A 21,236-nucleotide genomic window follows, 5' to 3' on the forward strand; every position below is an offset into this window, starting at 1 on the left:
TGGGATTACCCATAGGTGGGTAAATACTGGGAAGTACCCATAGGTGTGAGTACTTCCCCTACCCTGGGGCAGGTAATTTGCATTACAATGTAAGGTGGGAAGAGAAGCCAACTGCTTGAGCTGCTGCTACCCCTCCCTTGCTCTCTTGCTCTTTGCCACCACCATGAAAAGTTGCCCTCTGCTATGTGCTGCTCTGCGTTGGACCCAGCAGAGTATGGACTGAAACCTCCAGTAACTGTGAGCTAAATAAACCTTTCCTTCCTTCATTTTGTGTGTCGGGTATTTGTCCCAGCAACGAGAGAAGAGTAACTAAGACACTAATAATGCCTAAAGCACTACAAATTGTTACTTTTCATGCACCATGTATCTACATGGTTCTGTAGAAATTGCCTTTCCTACAGATTTCTATCTATGGCGTCCATATAAACCAGAGACCATGTACAGTAATGGTGATAGAGACTGTGAAATTAAGTCATTTCTCAAAAGCAACATGTATAGAGGTTTGATAGCTTTTGAGAGAATATTTCTTAGCTTTGAAAACCAGAGCCCAAAATCACATAGCATTCTAGAGTTTAAATATTTTGATTATAAAATGAAGGTATAGTAGTTAGATCTTTGAATAAAATAAAAGATAAATAGTAGGAAACAGGGAGATAGATCTTCTCGTGAAATGAAAAGGGACCATGAGATAGAGGGCAGAAGAAGAGGGGAAGGAGACGTGAAAAGAATTAAGACGTGCCATGTATGTGGCTCAGCTCCCCACAATGAATGCAATCATTTTGTATCGCAGACATATATGCATAAAAAAAGAGGAACTAAAAATAAAAAATAAAAAGAGGAAGTTAATGCTATTGACCGAACAGGCTACTATGAAGGTATCCTCTAATGCTTATGAAGTGCTTCACAGGGTCTGGCACATGGTAGTCTCAGTCAATGCTAGCCGTTGTTGCATTTGCTAGGCGTTCCAATGGCGGGGAGCTAATTTCAACCAAAGCGGAGAAATTCATTAATCTTTTTGTGAAGTTGACTAAGAAAGGGTAAAAGGAAGGACAGACGGTAGTCTCTAATCATTTTCAATAATCTCCTTAATTTAGCCCATAATTCTTCTGAGGACATAAATACAGTATTAATATTTCCCACATTCCAAACTGTGGGTCACAAGTTGGTCACAAGAAGATTTCTAAGGGTGCCAGTGAGTTATCAGTGGAGATAGGAATCAAGTTCAGCATTGTTTTCAGTTGGGCTCTCTAACAGGCCGCTGCCTTTCATATGCAGATACTTATTATGTAATAATTTAATTCAATGCTTTTCATAAAAACGGCCACAGAGGGCCTGCTTCATGCATGTTACTTTGTTGTTGCCCTAGTGACATTTGAAGAGCCCTCAGGCAACCACAGATATCTGAAGACTCCAGAGAGCAACTCCATATGAATAAGAAGGGTAAGTGTTACAACCCAGCTGTTCTATGGAGATCTTCGTATTGTGCACCATGAATTAATACCTTTCTTCTGGCTTTTTTTTTTTTTTCCTTTCCCTATACTCAGTGTGTTAGAAAAATAAATTCGGCTTTCTACAATAGATTGAACTTAAGAATAATCAAAGAATTCAAGAATTAATAAAATAGCATAAAACACTTTAAACTATTAACCTAAAATAATTCAGTAAATATACTAAGTCATGGAATATAAGAATTTTAGGGGGGCTGGTGAGATGGCTCAGTGGTCTAAAGCACCTACTTAGAACAAGCTAAGCCAAGCAAAGCACAGGGACCACGGTTCAATCCCCCAGCACCACATGCCAGCCAGCCCCGCCCCCTGGTGGGCTGAGCTGGCCACACACACACACACACACACACACACACACACACACACACAAATAAAAAAAAAAAGAAGAATTTTAGGGCCAGGATTTACCTCAGTGTTGCAGCACTCACTTGGCAAATGGGAGGTCCTGAGTTTGATTCCTGGTACCACCAATCCCCCAAAAAATAATTTTAGAAGTTATTAATCATTATAAACTTTTTTTTTTAAGTGTTTTTTTTTTTTTTTTTTTTTTTTTTTTTTTTCCGGAACCAGGGTTTGAACTCAGGCCCTTGTGCTTGCCAGGGAAGTGCTTACTCTACTGAGCCATCTTCCTGGCCCCTCATTATAAACTTTTTGAAAAATATTTTATTGTATTTGTTTCTATGTCTCCAGAAGCCGGTACATAATTGTGCATAAAGCAAGTCATCATTAGTGCTTACAGATGAACTGATACAGCCGTTGATGTCTACTCCATATCAATTTTCTTTTTTTTGTTAGCAGAACCGGGGATTGAACTCAGGCCCTTGCGCTTGCCAGGCAAGCACTTATTCTACTGAGCCATCTTCCCGGGCCCCCTGTATCAATTTTCAAGTAACTATTCCCAGAGTTTTCTGGAAAGAAGTCATATTAGTTCTACTGGGAAATCATAGACTACCAAGGCTCTGTGACACACCATGTACATATTTGGCGCATCTCAGTTTGCAAATCCAAGCAATGTGGAGTATAGAAACCCCAAGAGTCTATAAGCAAGGAATTTCCAGGAATTCCTAAAGGTTTTGCTGATTCACCAAAAGTCATCATTAAAAGCCTTATACTCTTTGAAAAGAGAAGAAGCTCTGATGATTATCCAATAAAGCTGTAGGCATAATAATTTGAAACTGATCAATAAGAAAAATTAAGAGGAGCGTGTCTTGTTTATGATAGAGGAAACCAAATGTCTTCCCATATGTATGAAATCATGGAGTCACATCCCAATAAACTTATCACCAGTTGAAAATGTTGTAAGTTGAAAATACATTTGTCCTGCCGAACATCAGTTTATGCTAGGTTACTTTGAGTGCTTCGGGAACACTTATACTTCTCTACAGTTGGGCTCAAACATCTCACACAAAGCCTGTTTCATAATAAATGGGCTTTTGTTGATTATGTTATGAACACACGGATGTTTCATAACACCATGGAGTAGGGAAATATGAAATAAAATATCCAGAAAACACTGGCAGCACAGTTGTTTACCTCATGATTATATGGCTAGTGTTATATATTTCAAGCTCAGAAAAAAAGGGCAAAATTCAAAATTTGGAGTACAACTTCTACTGAATAGATAACATTTTTTGTACTAGTATAAAGTTAAAAAAATTGTTCAATTGGAGATCACCTATAATTCTACATTATAAAAGAACCCCCAGACTATCTCACATAGTACCACAAATTAAGATCTGAAAGCTGGTCACTGGGCTCTGCCCACCCTCCAATCATCTCCACTTGCTCTCCTGCTTGTCCTCTGGGTCTCAGTAGTATCCGGTAATGACTGGTGCCACTTCCTTCCTGTTTCTTGGCATGTACTTTGCAAGTCCCTCTGCTTGGAGTGTAATAACTCTTCTCTTTTAAGCCAGAACTCAGAAGTCTCTTCCCATACAAAGCCGCTCCATCGCCTGCCCTCTCTCAACAGTTTGTTCATTCTTCCTCTGTTGTGCTGGTTATGAAATAAGTTCCTTGCTAATTAGATTCTACTTCATCTTTCAGCTCTCAGTTCAGAGCATAGCAGAGGATTAACTATTCATTTAATACTTTAGTTATGCTTTAGTACAAATATCAGGGGACAAATCTTTCAATGTAATATATCTGAGAAACAATTTGTCCAATTAATCCCACTCACTAAATATTTTTGAATAGATGAGTGATCCACATTTTTTGTTGTTTGTACAAAGCTGAGTGTCAAAGGTTTTTTTGTTTGTTTGTTTGTTTTGTTTTCTATTTAGGACAGGGTCTACAGGGTCTACAGGGTCTCATTACTTAGATCGGACTCATAGTGATTCTCCTGTTTTCAGCCTCCCACGTGTGGGGATTATAGGCATGCACCACCACACCCAGTCTCAATCGCTGTCTCAGTGTGCCTCCGGGGTGGGGCTGGCATGGCACATCAGGGATTGAACCCCAACTGCTGCACTCTGCCTAGGCAGGTGCATTAGTCTGCTGAGCTATCAAGCTGGCCTCAAAAGTTATTTTTGCCTCTTTTAAGTGGTATACTTAATGTGATTAGCAACTAAATTTTTTGTTGTTGTTTTGTACCAGGAATCAAACTTAGGAACTTGCACTTGCCAGGTGGGTGCTGTGCCAGTGAGCTATATTCTTGGCCCAACTAAGTGCTTTTTGTATAACAGAGACATGAACTAAGTTGGCTATTTCAGGGACCCTTCAAGGTCTCACTGTTTCCTTTCTGGGCCATTTGCCTTTTGTCCCTACCTTTTACATAAAAAAACTGAGCCATGGTCCATAATCCCTGTACTTGGTAGGCTGAGGCAGGAGAATCACCACAGGTCCCAGGCCAACCTGGGTTACCCAGTGAGTGTAAGGCCAGCCTGAACTATACATTGTATAAAGTATACTATACTTTATCTCAAAACAATCAAACAAAAGCCCTGTGCTATGACTCATACTAAATCATTGCCAGGATCATGCAGAAGCATTCCTAAGTGTAAGGCTGCAAAGGACCCGGCCACCTGATGTCCTCATCCTTTACCCTCTTGCCCTCACTCACCACACCTCCTCCCTACCTTTGGTTCTACTTTCCATCCCTAGGTTCCCGCTTCAGGACAGACCCTTCCTACTTCTATTGCCTTGGACACTCTCCCCCAGACTGTGCTTCCAAAGCACTTCCTCAGAGCCCCCAAGTGCAAATTGACTCCGTGTGACTCTCCAGGTGATATCTTGAAAATCCAATCCCCAGTGTATTAGGATGCCATAAAGGTGGAGAAGTGATGAATTGGTCCATTTCCCTTACAAAAGAAACTCTGTTTTTTGCCCTCCTCTGTCATGTGAAGCCACAACCAGAAGAAAGGGCCACCTGGAAAGGGATCCTTACCAGAACCCAACCATCCTTGTGCTTTAGACCTCAATGTCTGGCTTCCAGAAATGTGAGAAATAAATCTTTGAGGTTTCATCCATCCATTCTACAGTTATAACAATCCAAACTGCTTGACATACCTTCTCTGATCATCCTTTCCATTCTATTTTTCTTCACAATATCCTATTTTTTTATTTTTAATTTTTTTATGTATTTACAGGGTCTATAGGGTCTCACTATACAGATTGGACTGTAATGGTCTTCCTGTTTTCAGCCTCCCAAGCTCTGGGGTTACAGGGGCACCACCACACCTAGTCTTAATCACCATCTCAGCTCAGCCTGGGGCAGAGCTGACATGGCACACCAGGGATCCAACCCCTTGTGCTGCATCTGCCTCAGCAGGCACTTTAATCTGCTGAGCTATCTGGCTGGCCCATAATATCCTATTTCTAAAACTTACAATAATACATTTATTATCTGGCTTTACCACTTGAATGAAAGCCCACTGATTTCTGTCTGATGTGTTTACCACTGAATTCTCAGTGGTAATGTAGCAGATGCTTGATAAATAAGTGAATAAGAATAATGACGAATGCATAAAAATAAAGTCACGATTGGGACAGTTTTTCTAGGATCTCATCATTTTCCTCTGAGTCTATAATAATTCTTTTTAAATAGCAGAAAAAGAACAATAGATGTTAAACAAACATTTAAGTTTCAATTATGTCTTACCCAGTTTCTCACTCTAAAAACAATAGTAACATAACCACAGTGCTCATTTCCTTTAGTTGAAAAACAAAATTTCCAATTGTACCTTAAAAGAAGGCTGGAAGATAGAGGAAGGCTACCCTGCATAAGGCCATGAAGCTAATGTGTGTACCAGATGCCTAGGGATGGAGTCAAAGCTGTACAAGCAGAGCTTCAGGTTACTAGAGGTGAACTCAGCTCTTGGTAGTGAGGAAGCAAAGACCTTTAATACCTTTTACCCAGGTAGTCCTCCCTTTACTCCACCACTGAGTCAGTGAGTCAAGGTGCCAACAAACACTTATAAAACTTCATTCATGGGACAGGCTTAAATGTAGCTTCCTTACTCTCACAAAGTCTGTACTTAGCAGACTAATTTCAGAAATGAGCATTTTGTTTATAAATGAGTGGTCAAGTACAGTAACCTGGAGTCCTCTATCATGGGTTGGGGTTTTTCACAAGGGAACAATACAAAACAGGACACTTTTTATAACATTAGTTTATAAAGAATCACTCAAGAATCAGATACAGCAAGTGCAGGAAACCTAGCCACACATCATAAATACTAAAGAATCCAGCTGAGGGCCTAGAGTTCATAAAAATGCCTCCCACAAGTCTGACTGGGGGCCTAGAGCCCACAGCCAAGTCTCATGCAGGCCTGCGTCACAGATATATACTGAAAGAAGCTAGGAAGTCTACCCAGTGGCATGAAATATCTGTTCTAGCAAGCTGAAGGTTCTGAACTGAAGCTAGGAAACAAGGCTCAAGGTAAGCACCAGAGCTCCTCCAAAAGTACCACAGCCATCCTCAGCAACAGTGAGGTCCTGAGCTCCTCCAGCAATGAGGAAGGCTGAGTTCCCATCAGAAAAGTCAATATTACAAGATTCTTCATGAAGCTGAGCAGTGCACCATTTTCTTGTCCAGAGACAAGAAGTGATGCTCAAGATGAGGACCAAAGCTCCTCTTAAAGTTCATCAGGAAGGCCAGCATGACAAGGTCCTCTAGCAGAACAGCCCAAGAGAGCTAGAAGCTTCCAACAGCTTCCTCAAAGAGCATCCCTAACAGTGTTTGGCAGCTTCTCCTGTTTTCTTATGCTGCTGGCAACAACTCTCAGGTGGGCCTCCACATCCTGCACCATGTTAGTTTAATTCAGCTAGGTGTAATAAGTTGACCACCAGTCAGAAATCCACTGCATCCTCAGAGTCACTTAGTGTGACTTATAAGTGGCCTGTAATCTCAAATTTATCACAAAGCCAATAGATGACCTGGTGAACAGGTGCACTTAAGCTGGCAGAATGTCTGGCAAAGAAATCCTGAAGGACTGGAGCTAAGGCTTGAAAAGTGGGCAGGATCCAGGAACACATAAGGGAGAGAATAGATTAGACCCAGAAGACACCATAAGGGAAGGGATCTGAGACAACCATGAGAACTTAGAGTCATTTCCACTCACTGTTGGGAGGATGGTGCCAAGAAAGCTATAAACAAGTAAATCATGGGAACACTTTAAAAATATACACAACCTCAGTCTGGGGATATAGCTCATTCAGCATAAGTGCTTGCCTGGCAAGCACAAGGTCCCAAGTTTAATCTCCAGTACTGTTTAAAAAATCTCTCTCTCTCTGTCTCTGTCTCTGTCTCTGTCTCTGTCTCTCTCTCTCTGTCTCTCTCTCTCTGTCTCTCTCTCTCTGTCTCTCTCTCTCTGTCTCTCTCTCTCCTCTTCACCCATACACACACCATAGGTTTCATGAGGAATCCAAGGGTCTGAGTTTTACAAAGCTTTATTAATAGCTCTAAGACACCATCAGTTTGGTAGCTGTGAGTTGGGGTAATAAGAATTATCTGAACTAGACAGAGTTGAACTCAAACTGCTCACAGGAAAGAAAGCACTGGAGTAGAAGTCTGGATTCAAATCCTCTCTGTCACATACTGGACATGGAACATAAATTTTCTTTTCTTTTTTTTTTTTTTTTTTTGTCTTATGTAACAGAGATCACAGTACCTATCCTATTCCCCCAAAGGACTTTTGTGAAGATCTGATTTGAAGCCATTATTACATTACATTAATGAAGACACACTTAGCTGTGAAGTGGTACATAAATATTCAGAATCATCGCTGATCATCACTGACATTACTACCATGAAGACCTGGGTTGCCAGGGGACCCTGGTCCCTTCTGTTACTTCCTATGGTTTGCATGAGGCCACAAGAGGGCAGGGCTTTGAAATGGATTCTGTGTTTCCCTTATGACACTCATGAAGTGCTACACCTTCCTCAGTGCTGGACTATGATTAGGGGTTGGGTCCTGGAGTCAAGTGATATGAATCATACCACTTTCATGAACCTACATAGCTATGAATGGTAGGCACATGCCTTGAGCAAGTCACTTACCCTTGCAAGCCTTGGTTTCTAGTATTCAGAGTCACTGTGAACAACTGTTCAGGCTTTGCCCTTCAGATGGAAAGTGCCTCAGGATGAGCATGAAGTGGAGGCTGAAATTCAGCCCAGGATGCACTAACAGAGCCACACTTTCTCAAGGGGCTGAATTCTCCCAAGGGAGGCACCCCCCATTCCTAAGCCCAGAGAAAAAGCTTTCTCTCTAAATCACAGTAAGGTGCTGTGCATGCTAACAGAGACCCTATCCTGATATACCTCCTGAGAAGTCTTTCATATGATGAGTGAAACACTTAGCATATGCCTCACATAGAATAGTGCTGGGTAGTTCTCCACAGTGTAATATCACTAATCTGCTCAAAAAGTACTTGCTGGGCACCTGCTGTACCCCAGCTGCTGTGTCAGGGCACTTGGTGAGTCAGGATGAATCAGTGGGGCCTAGGGACAAATATGGACATTTGGGCAAGTCATACAGTCATATGATTTGAGTATTCATGTAGAAAGGCTTTCTCAGAGTGAGTCTATAGCTTAACTTCTCAACACTGATGATTATTCTGTTACAAAGGTTTAATTTACTCCCTCAAATTCAGCTTATTTATTATTATTATTATTATTATTATTATTATTAATTTTAAATAGAGTTTCACTGTGTAGGGCAGGCTGGCCTCCAACTCAGAGCAATCCTTAGCCTCTCAAGTGCTTGGATCACAGGTGTGTGCCACCACACCAAGCAAATTTAGCATTTTTCAAATCTGGAAAATAAAAGTTTGTTAAAGTTCTTTGGTGAAGCTGCTTATGTTCCTTTCACTCCTCCGTGTTCATTTAGATACACAGTACTGGCCTTCCAAGCCACTGTCATTTGATTGTCTTTATGGAACTCACTGAGCCCACACGTGCGCCAGGGCTCTCTGTCTCCAGGGCCCTCCATCGCCAGGGCCCTCCATCGGCATGTCAGCACTCTTACGCGCCCTCTAAACCTGGCATATTAGGATCTGCTTACTTATTTGTGCAACTGTTCAGAATGACTAAAGTATTTTCTTGGATAATGCACCTTTATGAGACTATACACCTATAGTGTTGATGGCCTTAGTCTTCTCAGGGATAGATGGGTATAAAGGCAAAATAAAATGCTGCAGATGAGGCAGATCCCTGTTGATAAATAACAGGCTTATTATTATTTCTCTTAATTTCCTTCTCTGAGCAATTACCATAGGTGAAACCTCTATAGAAAATGGCTTTGACAGTTTTAATTAAAGTGGCTTAATGAATTAATCTTTTATGGACACTATGCAAATAAATGTTTAATTAAGAAATAGCTTAATTAACAGCATTTGAAACAGTGTCTGAAATTGTAGCAATACCAATTTCTTGTTTTACAAATGCCACAATGTTTTAAAAATAAAATTAAAATATTAGCACTTATATATAATAAGTAAATTGCAATCATTATAACTGTTAACATCAGGGGTAACTTTAATGCTTTACTTCATAATGATTCTGTCCGATTCAGTAAACAAAAAAAATAAAAGAAACACACTTTCCATCTTGGAACCTCACCTTCCCTGAGAGCAAGGGGCACAGAGGATAGAACCTGTGGCTTGCAGATGTTCACTGGGAATCCCCCAAGGTCACCCCTTCCAGATGAAATGCTTGGTGATTTTACATATCACTTTTACCTACGTAATGCAACTTTGTGAGACTATACACATATAATGTCGATAGCCTTAGTGTTAATTAAGAAGCTATTCATGAAAGTGAAGTCACAAACCAAGGCATAACTGCACAAGGACCTGGCTTCCCTGGAATACAGGACTGGCTGTATCACTTGCATGGCCCAGTGCAAAATGACGATGAGTTTTGTGGTCAACAATTCTTGAGTGTTTAATTACAGAGCATTAAATCAAGTGTTCAGGTACTTGCAGGGCTTCTAATCTGGGGGCCTTTGGTCACTGCACCAGTTCCTGAAGCTAGCCCTAATGGAGCATTGTATAGGGACTCTGAAGGTTTTTGAAGTATCTCAGGCCCTGAACTCCTAGTTTGTCCTCTCCTCAATCCTTCTTCAATTCTGGCAGATATAGTTTCAGTAACAAGATATAATTTCTCAGCTTCTCTTCTTTAGTACATGGAACTTTCTCCAAGAGACCATATACTAGCCAATAAAACATGCTTAAGTAAATGCAAAAGAATAATAATTATCCCATACATATTATCAGGTAATGGCAGTGAAACTAGAAGTCAATGCTAAAGAAACCACATAAACTATGCAAACTCATGTAAACAATACCCTCTTGAATAATCAATGGGTCATAATGAAACTGAAAAGGAAATTAGATTGTTTCTACACTCAGATAATAATGGCAGCACTGAAACCTATGGGAGGCAATGAAATCAGACCTAAGAGAGAAGTTCATAGCAGCAAATTCCCACATCAAAAAACAGCTCAAATAAATATCCTAATGACGCATGTCAAGGTCCTGGAAGAACTAGAGCAATCCAAATCCAAGGTAATACAGCAAGGAAACCATAAAGATCGAGGTAGAAATTAGTGAAATTGCAATGCAAGTGCTGTTACTGACATAAGCAAGGTGATCAGAGCTGCATTGGGAATGTCCTTTGTTGGTTTCCTAGGTAACACACCTGGGCTCTTCTCTCCTCATCCATCAAAACATACCATGAAAAAGAATCCAAAGGCAGGACGTTAACTTTCTTTTTCCTTTCTTCTTGCATATATTTATTTATTTAGTTTCTTTGAGACAAGCTCTTGTAATGTAACTCAGGTAGGCCTTAACTCACTATGTAGCACAGGCTGGCCTTGAGCTCATGGTGATTTTCTTGCCTCAGTTTCCCAACTGCTAAGATTATAAGCATGTGCCACCACATCTGGCTCAGACCTAGAACCTAGGTTCATACTGTCATTCATCTTTAAAGTCAAATGGGCCCTTAGAGATTGTGACCTTGTTTTAATTAGATCTTAATCAAATTTCACTTAGGCCAAGGGCATGTGTTATGGCTTGGGTCTAGATATCCCCCCAAATCCTTGTGTGATCATGGAAGATGGCTGGATCTGGAGGGTGTGATGCTAGGATTAGGGTGTATAATTACTGCCAAGTGTGATGGTGCACACCTATAATACCAGCACTTGAGAGGCTGAGGTAGGCGGATTGATGGGCAGTTTAAAATTAGTGCTGAAATAATCATGTGTATATGTATGTAGAACATATGTCTCTTGGTGTACACCATATGAATACATACATATACATCCTAAATGAACTCTTGTATCACATTCACTGTGTGCCAGACATTACATTAAGTGTCTGTAAAAACTCCATTCTCTTAACAGCTGTAAGAAGTACTATGTTTATTCTCTTTTTAAAGATGAGGAAAATAAGAACATTGAGACTAATTATCTTATCCCAAAACCTGCTCCTTAGTGGTAGAGGCAGCCTTCAGTAGTCTTGGCTTCAGTAGCTGCTGTTTCAGTGATCTTCCATTGTGTCCCAACACCACAAACCCACCCTCAAATTCAAGGTCACAAGGAACTAAGAATCAGTGGACTGAGGACACGGTGTTCTAAGCATTGCAGCCCTAGAAATGATAAATATTTGTATCAACATTATATTGGGAAATGCCAATTTCACAGACACTAATAGTTAATTGTCCCTTACACAGTTGTAATTTTATATGTATAATATCCCAAACAGCTTCAATCCTTTCTACCATTATGATGTTACTCTAAAGGGGTAATAGTTCATTTGTTCTTCTGTCATTTTGGTTTGATTTATATTCAACAGCTAGAAATCAAGCATTTATTACAAAGCTTCTCTTTTTTCTTTCTGGGAAGATAAAACAGTCTAAAAGATACTACCTGAAATATGTAACAGCTATTTTTATTTTTGGCTTAGTGCAATTCTAGCCATAGCTCCTCTTTTATGTCTTTAGCTTGTGAAATGTTCTCTTGCCACTGGAAGAAAGATATAATTTATTTCATGACTATGGAGACAATTCCTTGTGGCTAGATGACATGCAATCCATGGCTGCTTTTGATGATTTCTGTGATGAATACAACTGAATATCAGGTAAGGGAGAGGAACGCTGTATTGTCATCTTTATGATACCATTGTCACAATCCATACCTTCCCATGTGGAGGTAAACAAGTATAATTTATACTTGTTACATTTTTCACATATTTAAACAGCTGTTCTTTAGGTTGTCATTCAACTCATGAATATTGAATTTCAAGTGAAAACATTTTCTCAAATATCCTTTGAAGAATGTGAAAATATTTATACTTTATACAGACGGGGAGAGGCTAAAAACTGTAAGATTCCACGATTTGATATAGGGTTGCATACTTGTCTTTATTCGTTTAATTTCTTACTTAGAAAGAACTACTAAAAATATTGTACATGAGGATGAAATATAGCTAATGCATCATTTATTGTACAAAATAACAGAACCAAAAGATTGTGAAATTTCTATTTTGGATAAAAAGTTTGCTAAGGAAATATTCTGCCAAAGAGTGCAAAATGCTTTGACACAGCAGATTTTCAAATACAATATTGTGTAGTCATGGCACATTCTACACTGTTCTTCTGCAATTTCGGGAGGCTTGCTCTATTTTTGGTCAAGTAGATGAGTTAAGTGATTTGAGCAGCATAATAAAATTTATGTGCTATACCAGGATACAGCCACAGTACAGAAGTAATACACTGCACTGTTGTTCTAACATGCTTTGACAAGGGTGCTATTTCATGGCTTGATAAATACTTATTGACTAATACAAACATGAGAAAAATGTTTGCCCTTCAGTGAAACTGTTCGAGGACTAAACATTCAAGGGCCCTATAAAAGGCCCAGGAATGTTGTAATCCTTTTCAAACCACTTTTGTTTTTATTTTGCAATGTCATTAAACTTGCAAAAGCACAGGATAGAAATATACTATTAGATAAACACAAAGATACAAGATCTCTAAGCAAAATTTTTTTGTGATTTTTTTTTTGTTGTTGTTTAACATACAATTTAAAAGCAAAAAGTAAAAATAGGTAATAATTTTATTAGGCTTGTGCTCCACAACTAATTGGTCAAGTGTATGATAAACATACACACACACACACACACACACACACACACACATTCATATCAAATGGTCTTCTCAAGGAATTTTCAAATTATCTAGTTTGGGTGTCCAGAGCAGCTACCTGCAATTAACATGGACTTTGTTTGTTCCAGTTCAAATAGCTCAGTGGATTAAAGTGCCTGCAAGCAGGCCCAGGGGCTGGAGGTTCAATCCCTGGGTCTGCCTTGCCAGCCCCACCCCTGGGGGAGCCCTGAGAAGGCAGTTGAGACTGGGTGTGGTGACCCACGCCTGTAATCCCAGATTTTAGGAGGTTGTAAACAGGAACATCACTAGGAGACCTCTTTAGTAGTGAAACCCTGAATACCCTGTAGATCATTCCCTAAAATAAAAAATAAAAAATATAAAAAGGAAATTATATTATTTCCCAGGGTTAACTAGAATTTTTTAAAAAACTTTTGATTCTTTTTTTCCCCATTCTCTTATGTCCCTTCAGCTTCTCTTGTTCTTGCTTAGTTACAAAAGCTTTGTTTCCATTTTTTCCTTTTCTTAACATTTTTTTTCTTTCCCTTTTCTTCTTTCCTCCCGCCTCCTCCTTCCTCCTTAGTTTCTCTTCCCATTAGAAGAAAACATTGCAGATAGGTTAGGCTAAATTTAAGTTATTCTCCTGACAAACCCAAAAATTAAGTTAGTCTCCTGACCAGCACAAAAATTAAGATAATGGCTATTTATTTTCTCTATGAAATTTTTACCTCAATTGACTTTTTATGGACAAAGCAAAGACACAAAAAATATGAATACAGTATTGGAAACATCAGTATCCCAAAACTTTCCTATGCTCCTATGAGCCAAGTTATGTTTGATTATATTATTCCTGTATACCATGACTTAGAGAAGTAATCTGTCCAATACAAAGCTGTTACCCTATTATACAGGGGCCCAATATGTTATAGTAAGGGTTTATGCTAAAGACTACATTGTTCTCTTTTATGAAGGTGGAAAAGACAACCTTTAGAAGTCTTTCCTGCTACTTTCAAATTATAATTTTGAAATTAAAAAGACTTTTTAAAAATGAGCTAGGCATATATTTATGGTGTATGTGTACGTGTGCATATATTTGCAGTCTTGGGGACTGAAATTAGTGCATCATGCATGCTAGGCATGGCCTCTACCAGTGAGCAATAACCTATCTCATGATTACTTTTAAGCATCAACATTTCAGGTGCCAAATAAATAAATAAATAAATAACAAGACTATTTAATATAATACTATCTTTCTAAAGAACATAGAATGTAGGAATAATGTCTCTATCTAGTTCATTTAGAAATTAAGCACAGGCATATATGTCCAGATATTGTGATCTAAACAAAGAATGCCACAGAACTTGGTCCTTTGCTGCCTCCCCTCCCCACCCCCATGTTCTCTGCTAAGTAGACCTACCTATGTCCAAGATTTTGTAGAGTAGTTTTATGCCAGCGACTCCAAAATATGTTTCTCTGACTCTGCCTTTCCTCCCAAAGCTCTACTTGCACATCCACTTGTTTGACCTTCTCTCAGACTTTCAGATGTTTAATGAGCATTCCAAAGTGAGTGTGGCTAGCCCAGAGCTCTGTGCTTCCTCCGTTCATGCAGTTCTGTCAGGTGCCATGTCTTGGCCAACAGCACCACATTCATTAATTGCTCATATCCAAACCTGGGAGTACCCTCTTGCCTTCAACAAGCCATCTATTATCACTGGTATTTGTAATTCCAACGTGTTCCAAATTGGTCCCTTTCTCATCATTTCCACCACTATTACCCTTGCTCATCTTATTCTTTATGTCTCATATGGACTACTACTGTTAGTAATCTATCTATTCAGGTTTTGTAATTTCTCTTCTTGGAATCCCATTTAGAAGAAAGTCAAACAATTCTTTCCTTAGAAATACAGTCCAACTCAGTCTTAGAACTTGACCCTGTTGATGTACCTGATGTCATTTCTTTTTCTCACTGAATCTAATATCTTTTTTCCTTATTCCCCAGAAACCACTGATTTCTTTTGTTGCCCCTGTTATCCCTACAGTAAAAGTTTACTTCATTTAGGCAAAAATTTTCGTCAGGGCTTAAAGCACAGCTTGAGTATCTCTTATCCAAAATGTTTGGGACTAGAAGTGTTTGGATTTTAGACTTGTTTTGATATAGGAATATTTGCACATATCTCATGGATAGGACCTGGATCTAAATGCTAAATTCATTTATATTTCATCACTTTAAGTCAGGTGTAGAATTTTCCATATGTGGCATCATTTCAGCATTCAGAAATGTGTAGATGTTGGTCCATTTCTGATTTGAGAGTTTTGGATGAAGGATTCTCAACCAGATAGCCTTATACTAGATCCAAAATTCTGTAAATTATCATGTGGTAGTTAATGTAAATTATTGATTGTTAACCCCAGTGCATAGTGAAATTTTCTGCAGTTTTAAAATAAATGGATACCCACATAGTAACTAAACTGAATCAGAGTCTCTGGGAGAGGCCATGGATCTGTGTTCTGAAAGGCTTCAGATGCTTCTATGTGTAGTAAAGGTTGAGGATGCTAAATACGTACTCTCCTGTAGTTTTAATTGTATAGTTGCTTGATTTAGGTAATTTTTTATTATTATTAATATAAACTGCATCTCAAAGTAGACCCGTCAAGAAATATGGAACTTTTCAGAAAATGTGTCCATGCTTCAGGAAAAGAAAAATAATAAATGTCTAGAGGCTAATAATGACCATCACTTTGAACACTTCTTGTAATTGTAGAGGTCAAAGGTACCTTGTATTCATCTCATGATGTCCTGATAAATTTAGTATTAAAATGTATATGCAAGATTTTCTTTTCCTGAAGTATGCATAAATTTTTTGGTGAACTCTGTATTTTTCAAAAAGAGCAGCAACAACTACAGAAAAAAAAAGCTGAACAGAGTAGGATGGCTTATTCTTCATAATAATGTGAGAATACAAAGGATGTGGGATACTATGCGTGGAAAGGACTGACTAGTACCACCCTACACTGTTGATATCGTAGAACTCAGATTTTAATGAGGAGCTTTATATGCCCTGTGTTTTATTATTGATCCTGCTTTATACTAAAGATCCAATCTCATGTTTATATCACAGGATGCAACTATTGACTGAGAATGAATCTGTTTTAACATGACAATTAGTGTATTCTTGGCAGCAATATAACTTCCTGTGGTTCAGAGAAATGAGTTAAAATGAGACTATAAAAGAGATCAAAAGGCTTGGACATCAATTAGTTCACAAACCTTTATATTATGTGAGTCTAAAAGAATCAAACATATGGATTAAATTTCCATTAAAATAGTTCAAACTACTTAGCAACTGTAGTTCAAACTGCTCACAAACACCACATGTCATTGGGTATTCTTTCTTAAGACTTTAGTTACACCGTAGAAAATTTAGAATGGTCACTGGCAGTGGATGATCAGGAGGCTGGGGAAGCCAAAAGAACTTGTTCCTCATCACCCAGAAGAAACCTACAGTTCCTTTTGGATTTGCAGCAACCACTCATTCTTGCAGCTCCTGCGCTAGTCAGGGGTGGGGTGTATACACCAAAGCCCTACAAGTGGGATGTATGGATGTTCATTTATTTCCTATCTCTTCATATATTAACCAGACCAAGTGGATGCTCAGGGTCAAGCTCTTTTAGGTGTGCAGGGTTATCCTTGACATTCTAGAAAAGAAGAAAACTAGTTTTTTCTCAGACATTTTTTTATTTTAAAATCTAATTATAAGACATGACCTTACAAAAGATTTGGGAGGAAGCAGTGTGGTATAATAGGAAAGTGCATAGATGTCCTGAGACTGCTGATGAACTGAATTTGAAGCCTGCTTTGAGCACCAACTAGTGCAGCCATTTTAGAAGTAAACAGAAATTAGGGCTACCAATGCAACAGTGAGTCCTCAAATGACAGATGGGAAAAAACTCACTGACCTTTATGAGGATTAGAATCTTGGGAAATTAAGGAGCATACATTGGCAAACATTTTACAACAGAATTTGGAAAGCTCAGGAAAGACTCCCAACATAAGCTCTTCTTTAACAATAAATTACCTTGTGTAATTTGGCGAGGAAATGAACATATTTGAACATCATTCTCATCCTGTCACTAGTTTCATTATTTCTGTCACTGTAACCTATGTTAAAAGTGTCTTTCCAATTATAGATCCCTTTCTTCCTGGATGTGGCTCCACACCCCAGAAATCCACAGGCTTATCTAGGTGTGGTGGCACCTGCCCCTTGGAAGCTAAGGCAGGAAGGTCAGAACTTTGAGGCCAGCTGGGGGAATTTAGCAATAATCTGCCTCAAAAGTAAAAAAAAAACAAATAAATGAATAAGTAAATAAATAATAAGTGAATAAAAGAAATGTAAAACAAAAATAAAGAAATCAACAGATTTTAGTATGCTTGTATTCTTAATCCTAGCATTCTGGAGCGGCAGGAAAGAGAAATATAAGCCCGGCCTGGGCAACTGAACAATTTAGCATAACCCTGTCTCAAAGTAAAAACTAAAGAGAGATGAGAATGTAGCTCAGTGTGAAGCCTGGAGAAAATGTGCTGTACTAGAAAAGCAAAGGCAAAAGCAAATGGAAAACAAAACAAAACAGTTGTATTTCTTTTTGTCTTTTGTCCAGTTGACAATTTTTCCTAAGGAATAGGATAAAAATTAAGATTAGAGTCAGAGTGAAATATGAATTAGAATAAAGATTTTCTTCCTTAGGATGTAAAGAAGTAACAAAATCAACTACCTTCAGAATTCTCTGGACAACAAGCACAAGTTTGTTATAAAGCACTTTGAACACTATTCCATTGACTAAAATGTAATAATAAAATTTTATACAAGTTAAAGAAAAGCTGGCACAAAACTTTTATCTGATAGAAAAAGATGACCAGAATAAAACAAAAACCAAAAAGACAATAGCCCCAGATTGTCTTTTGCCAGGGAAGATGCCCTCTGGAGACATACTCATGTAGGTGATTATTCTGATGCTTTGAACCATATAAAGAAGGCTTTCACAAATGAAGAACACTTTCACCTAGAAATGATGCCAACATTAGTAATTTAAGTATTTCAGTGTCCCATGGCCAAAGTTCCATATTTTAGCTACCTTAGCAAGAAAACCCAAGAAAATCAATTTGCATCTAAAAGCTCCTTCATGGAGTTGGCTTGGTTTTGTGGCAAATATCCCAGCTTGAAGTCTGCCTCACAGAGAATTGTGTGGTCCCAGCTGAATAACCTGCTGGCATCCATGGTTAGCAGAGTGGTAAGCAGATTATGGGTAAGCAGATATTAATATTCTGATTAAACATCTTAAAACCTCATACCACTATTTTAAAAATAGTTGCACTTCTCTCAGAGAACTCTTACACTTACATTCTGAAGTCACTTTTAGTCTTTACTTGTATATATTTATAGTCTTCAAATCTCTATGTATCGTTTATTTCCCGGAATCAAAACTTTTTCTCTTCACTGATTTAATTGCAAAGTCTAAATCCATGTGAATATATGATTTTCCTGGACAATCTTAGTAGTTTTAAATCTTTATGCAGCACTTTGTTCTCTCCCAGATCTTCTTATAAAAAAGGATAGGGCTGCAGTTATCTTTGGTCTTGGTCTCTATAAAATCCTGGCATAGTCTTGGCAGCTGTCCTGGAGAGACTTCTTGTTTCCTGAAGATCTACTGAGTTCACAAACTTAACAAACTTAACAGACACCATGAAAGAGGTATTTGCAGTATGCACTAGGAAGTTATAAAGCATCTGAAGTTTATTAGACCACAAAAATGTCACCAACCACCATATAGATTATACAGTTAAGCACAATAACAAGGGAAGGTTATTAGTTGTTATTAATTAAAGTCTATACAAGTACATACAAGTCTTCAAACATCAGCAGTCAAAATTACTGAGTGACCACAATTTATTTCTGGGTCCAGACTGAAAAGTGTTTATTTCTTGGGTGCTTACTAAATGGAGCCACTATGCTGGGGTGAAAATATGGGCTGAATGTTTTATGCTCACCACAGTATTAGAATTATCTACAATGCCTACTTCTAACTTAGCTAGCTTGATAAAACTCTGCCCAATGTAATATGCACTTGGACTTCTGCTCCAGTACACTGTCAGGCTGATGGGAAGATGTGGTTGCCTAGGTTTAAGGTCAGAATACCAGTCAACTACTAGTTCCTAATCTAAATAGCAAGGACCAGGGTAGGGGGCGGCCTGAGCAGGTTAATTCTTTGATGTCATTTGTTTTCTTTCCTTCTGCCTAGGCTTCAGTCTTTTTTTTTCTGTAAAATTATCTTCCACTCCTTGGTATTTATGTCAGGAGATGTTCCTGGGGAGGACAACCAGGTCCCAAAACGCCACACATGATCACCTCAGGGGTCCTTCCCGTCATACCTTTCCCCTTCCTGAGGTGGCTTCTGGAAGCTCACACAGGGGCAAAGCAGGCCTGAATTCTAAGCTGCCCAGGAGCTGTTCTGTGGAGCCTGGTCGCACAAGGTCCCCTTACTGGGGAAGTAGGTTCAGTACCTAAAGGGACTCAAAGCTTCTTAGTTTGGCTCTGAGGTGCACAGCACTGGCTGTACCCATGGCCCTCTCAGGAGAAGGCTGAACCAGTAGGCACAGACCAGCAGGCACAGACCAGGCTGCAACAGGGAGGCTGGGGGCCTGGCCCGGGAGTGGGCCGGCTTCCTGACCTAAGCAAGGATTCTTAGAGACTCCTGGGCTCAGCACAATCTTCTCTTCCTGATTCTGGGGCAATGGATTCCCCTAAGCAGACCCTTCCTTTTCTAGACCAAAGTGGAGAGGGCCTGAACTGCAGCTGGACAGGGACTGAGGGCAGCTGGTTGGTGGTGCCAACAGCTGTTTACCGTCTCCCTCCAAATTCCAGCCTTCTTGGTCTCCCAGAGATCTGGCTACACTCCTTCGACTCTGCCGTCGGGCAATCACTGATTGCGCGCGTTCCTCACAGAAAAGGCTGAAGTGGGAGAGGGACGGCTCCCAGCTGCGCACTTACTCGCGGGTGGGATGGGGAGGGATGGGACCGCGCAGTAGGGCAGGCAGAGAACACGGTCCCGGTGCTCTCCCGCCCGACGTGAGCGCAAGCGGACCGCGCGCGGGGCCCACACCCAGCCCGCACCCGCACCCGCACCCGCACCCACGGGCGCGGGGCTCGGCCGTCCCGGAGTGGGTGAGCGCGCCGCTGCACCCCTCCCTGCCCCAGATCCGGCGCGGGAGCCGCCGCAGCGGGGAGGCTTGGGCGGCGCGCCCCGGGGTCTGCGGACACCGACCTGCCAGCCGTCTTTCCCGGACGTTTTTCCACAGCAGATCCCAGGCTCTGGCCGTGGAGTCCCGTAGCTGCTCGCTGATGGATCTCCTGAGGGGCGTCGGGAAAGCGCTCCTTCTGCTGATCATTTTAGATCCGTCCTCATAACGCCCGGCGGACTTGTCACTGCCACCCGCGCAGCTCAGACACCCGGCGACTCGAAAGCCCACTCGGGGCCGGCCGGGGTCGCGACATGGGTCTCTGGGCGCGGCGAGGCTGCGGCAAGCGTGCGCGGGCCGGACGCCCTCCCCGGCCCGGCGGACCCGCGGCAGCGCTCGGCCAAGTCCTCGCCTTCCCCACTTTCCCGCTCCCGCCCTGCCCTCCGCCCCGCTCCCGCCTCCCTTCCCTCGCCCCTCCCGGCGGCCTGGCGCCCCACTCCTCCCAGGAATGCTCGCTCCTCTCTCCTTGCCTCCCCTAAATTCACAGCCTGCTCCTCTGGACCCGACTCAAGGAAAACCCTACTTTTCCAGCTTCATCCAGAGATCTGCCACCGTGTCACGCTCCCGTTTCAAGATACTTTCCATCTGTCAGTCTCAGAAGCCGCCCGGGTCACAACCGTAGCAATTTTAAATATGTCACAGTACTCCTCCGAGTTTTCCTGAATTCACATTACTTGAGATCATCTATTTCAGTGTATGTCAGCCTTTCCTGATTCCATCAATGACATCATTATCTGAGTGCAACCTACAGCGAAATTACGATGGATTTAATATTTTTATTGCATCGTGCCAGAGAAAAGTTTTTAAATATTGAAGTCAAACTGCAAGGAATTGCTAGTAA

The 21,236-nt window shown here is 40.4% G+C and overlaps 1 protein-coding gene across 1 annotated transcript in view; it reads right to left on the reverse strand.

Moving 5' to 3' along the window:
- The window catches only part of Stard13 (StAR related lipid transfer domain containing 13), a 248,841-nt gene extending 228,086 nt beyond the window's left edge, over nt 1-20,755 (reverse strand). Inside the window, exon 1 of the mRNA XM_023715005.1 lies at nt 20,422-20,755. Coding sequence (XP_023570773.1) covers nt 20,422-20,545 — 124 coding nt within the window. The 5' untranslated portion in view covers nt 20,546-20,755. The remainder of the gene's footprint in view (nt 1-20,421) is intronic.
- Nucleotides 20,756-21,236: the final 481 nt, after the last annotated feature.

The sequence above is a fragment of the Octodon degus genome, unplaced genomic scaffold, assembly GCF_000260255.1.
Source record: "Octodon degus isolate 3935 unplaced genomic scaffold, OctDeg1.0 scaffold00038, whole genome shotgun sequence".
NCBI lineage: Eukaryota > Metazoa > Chordata > Mammalia > Rodentia > Octodontidae > Octodon > Octodon degus.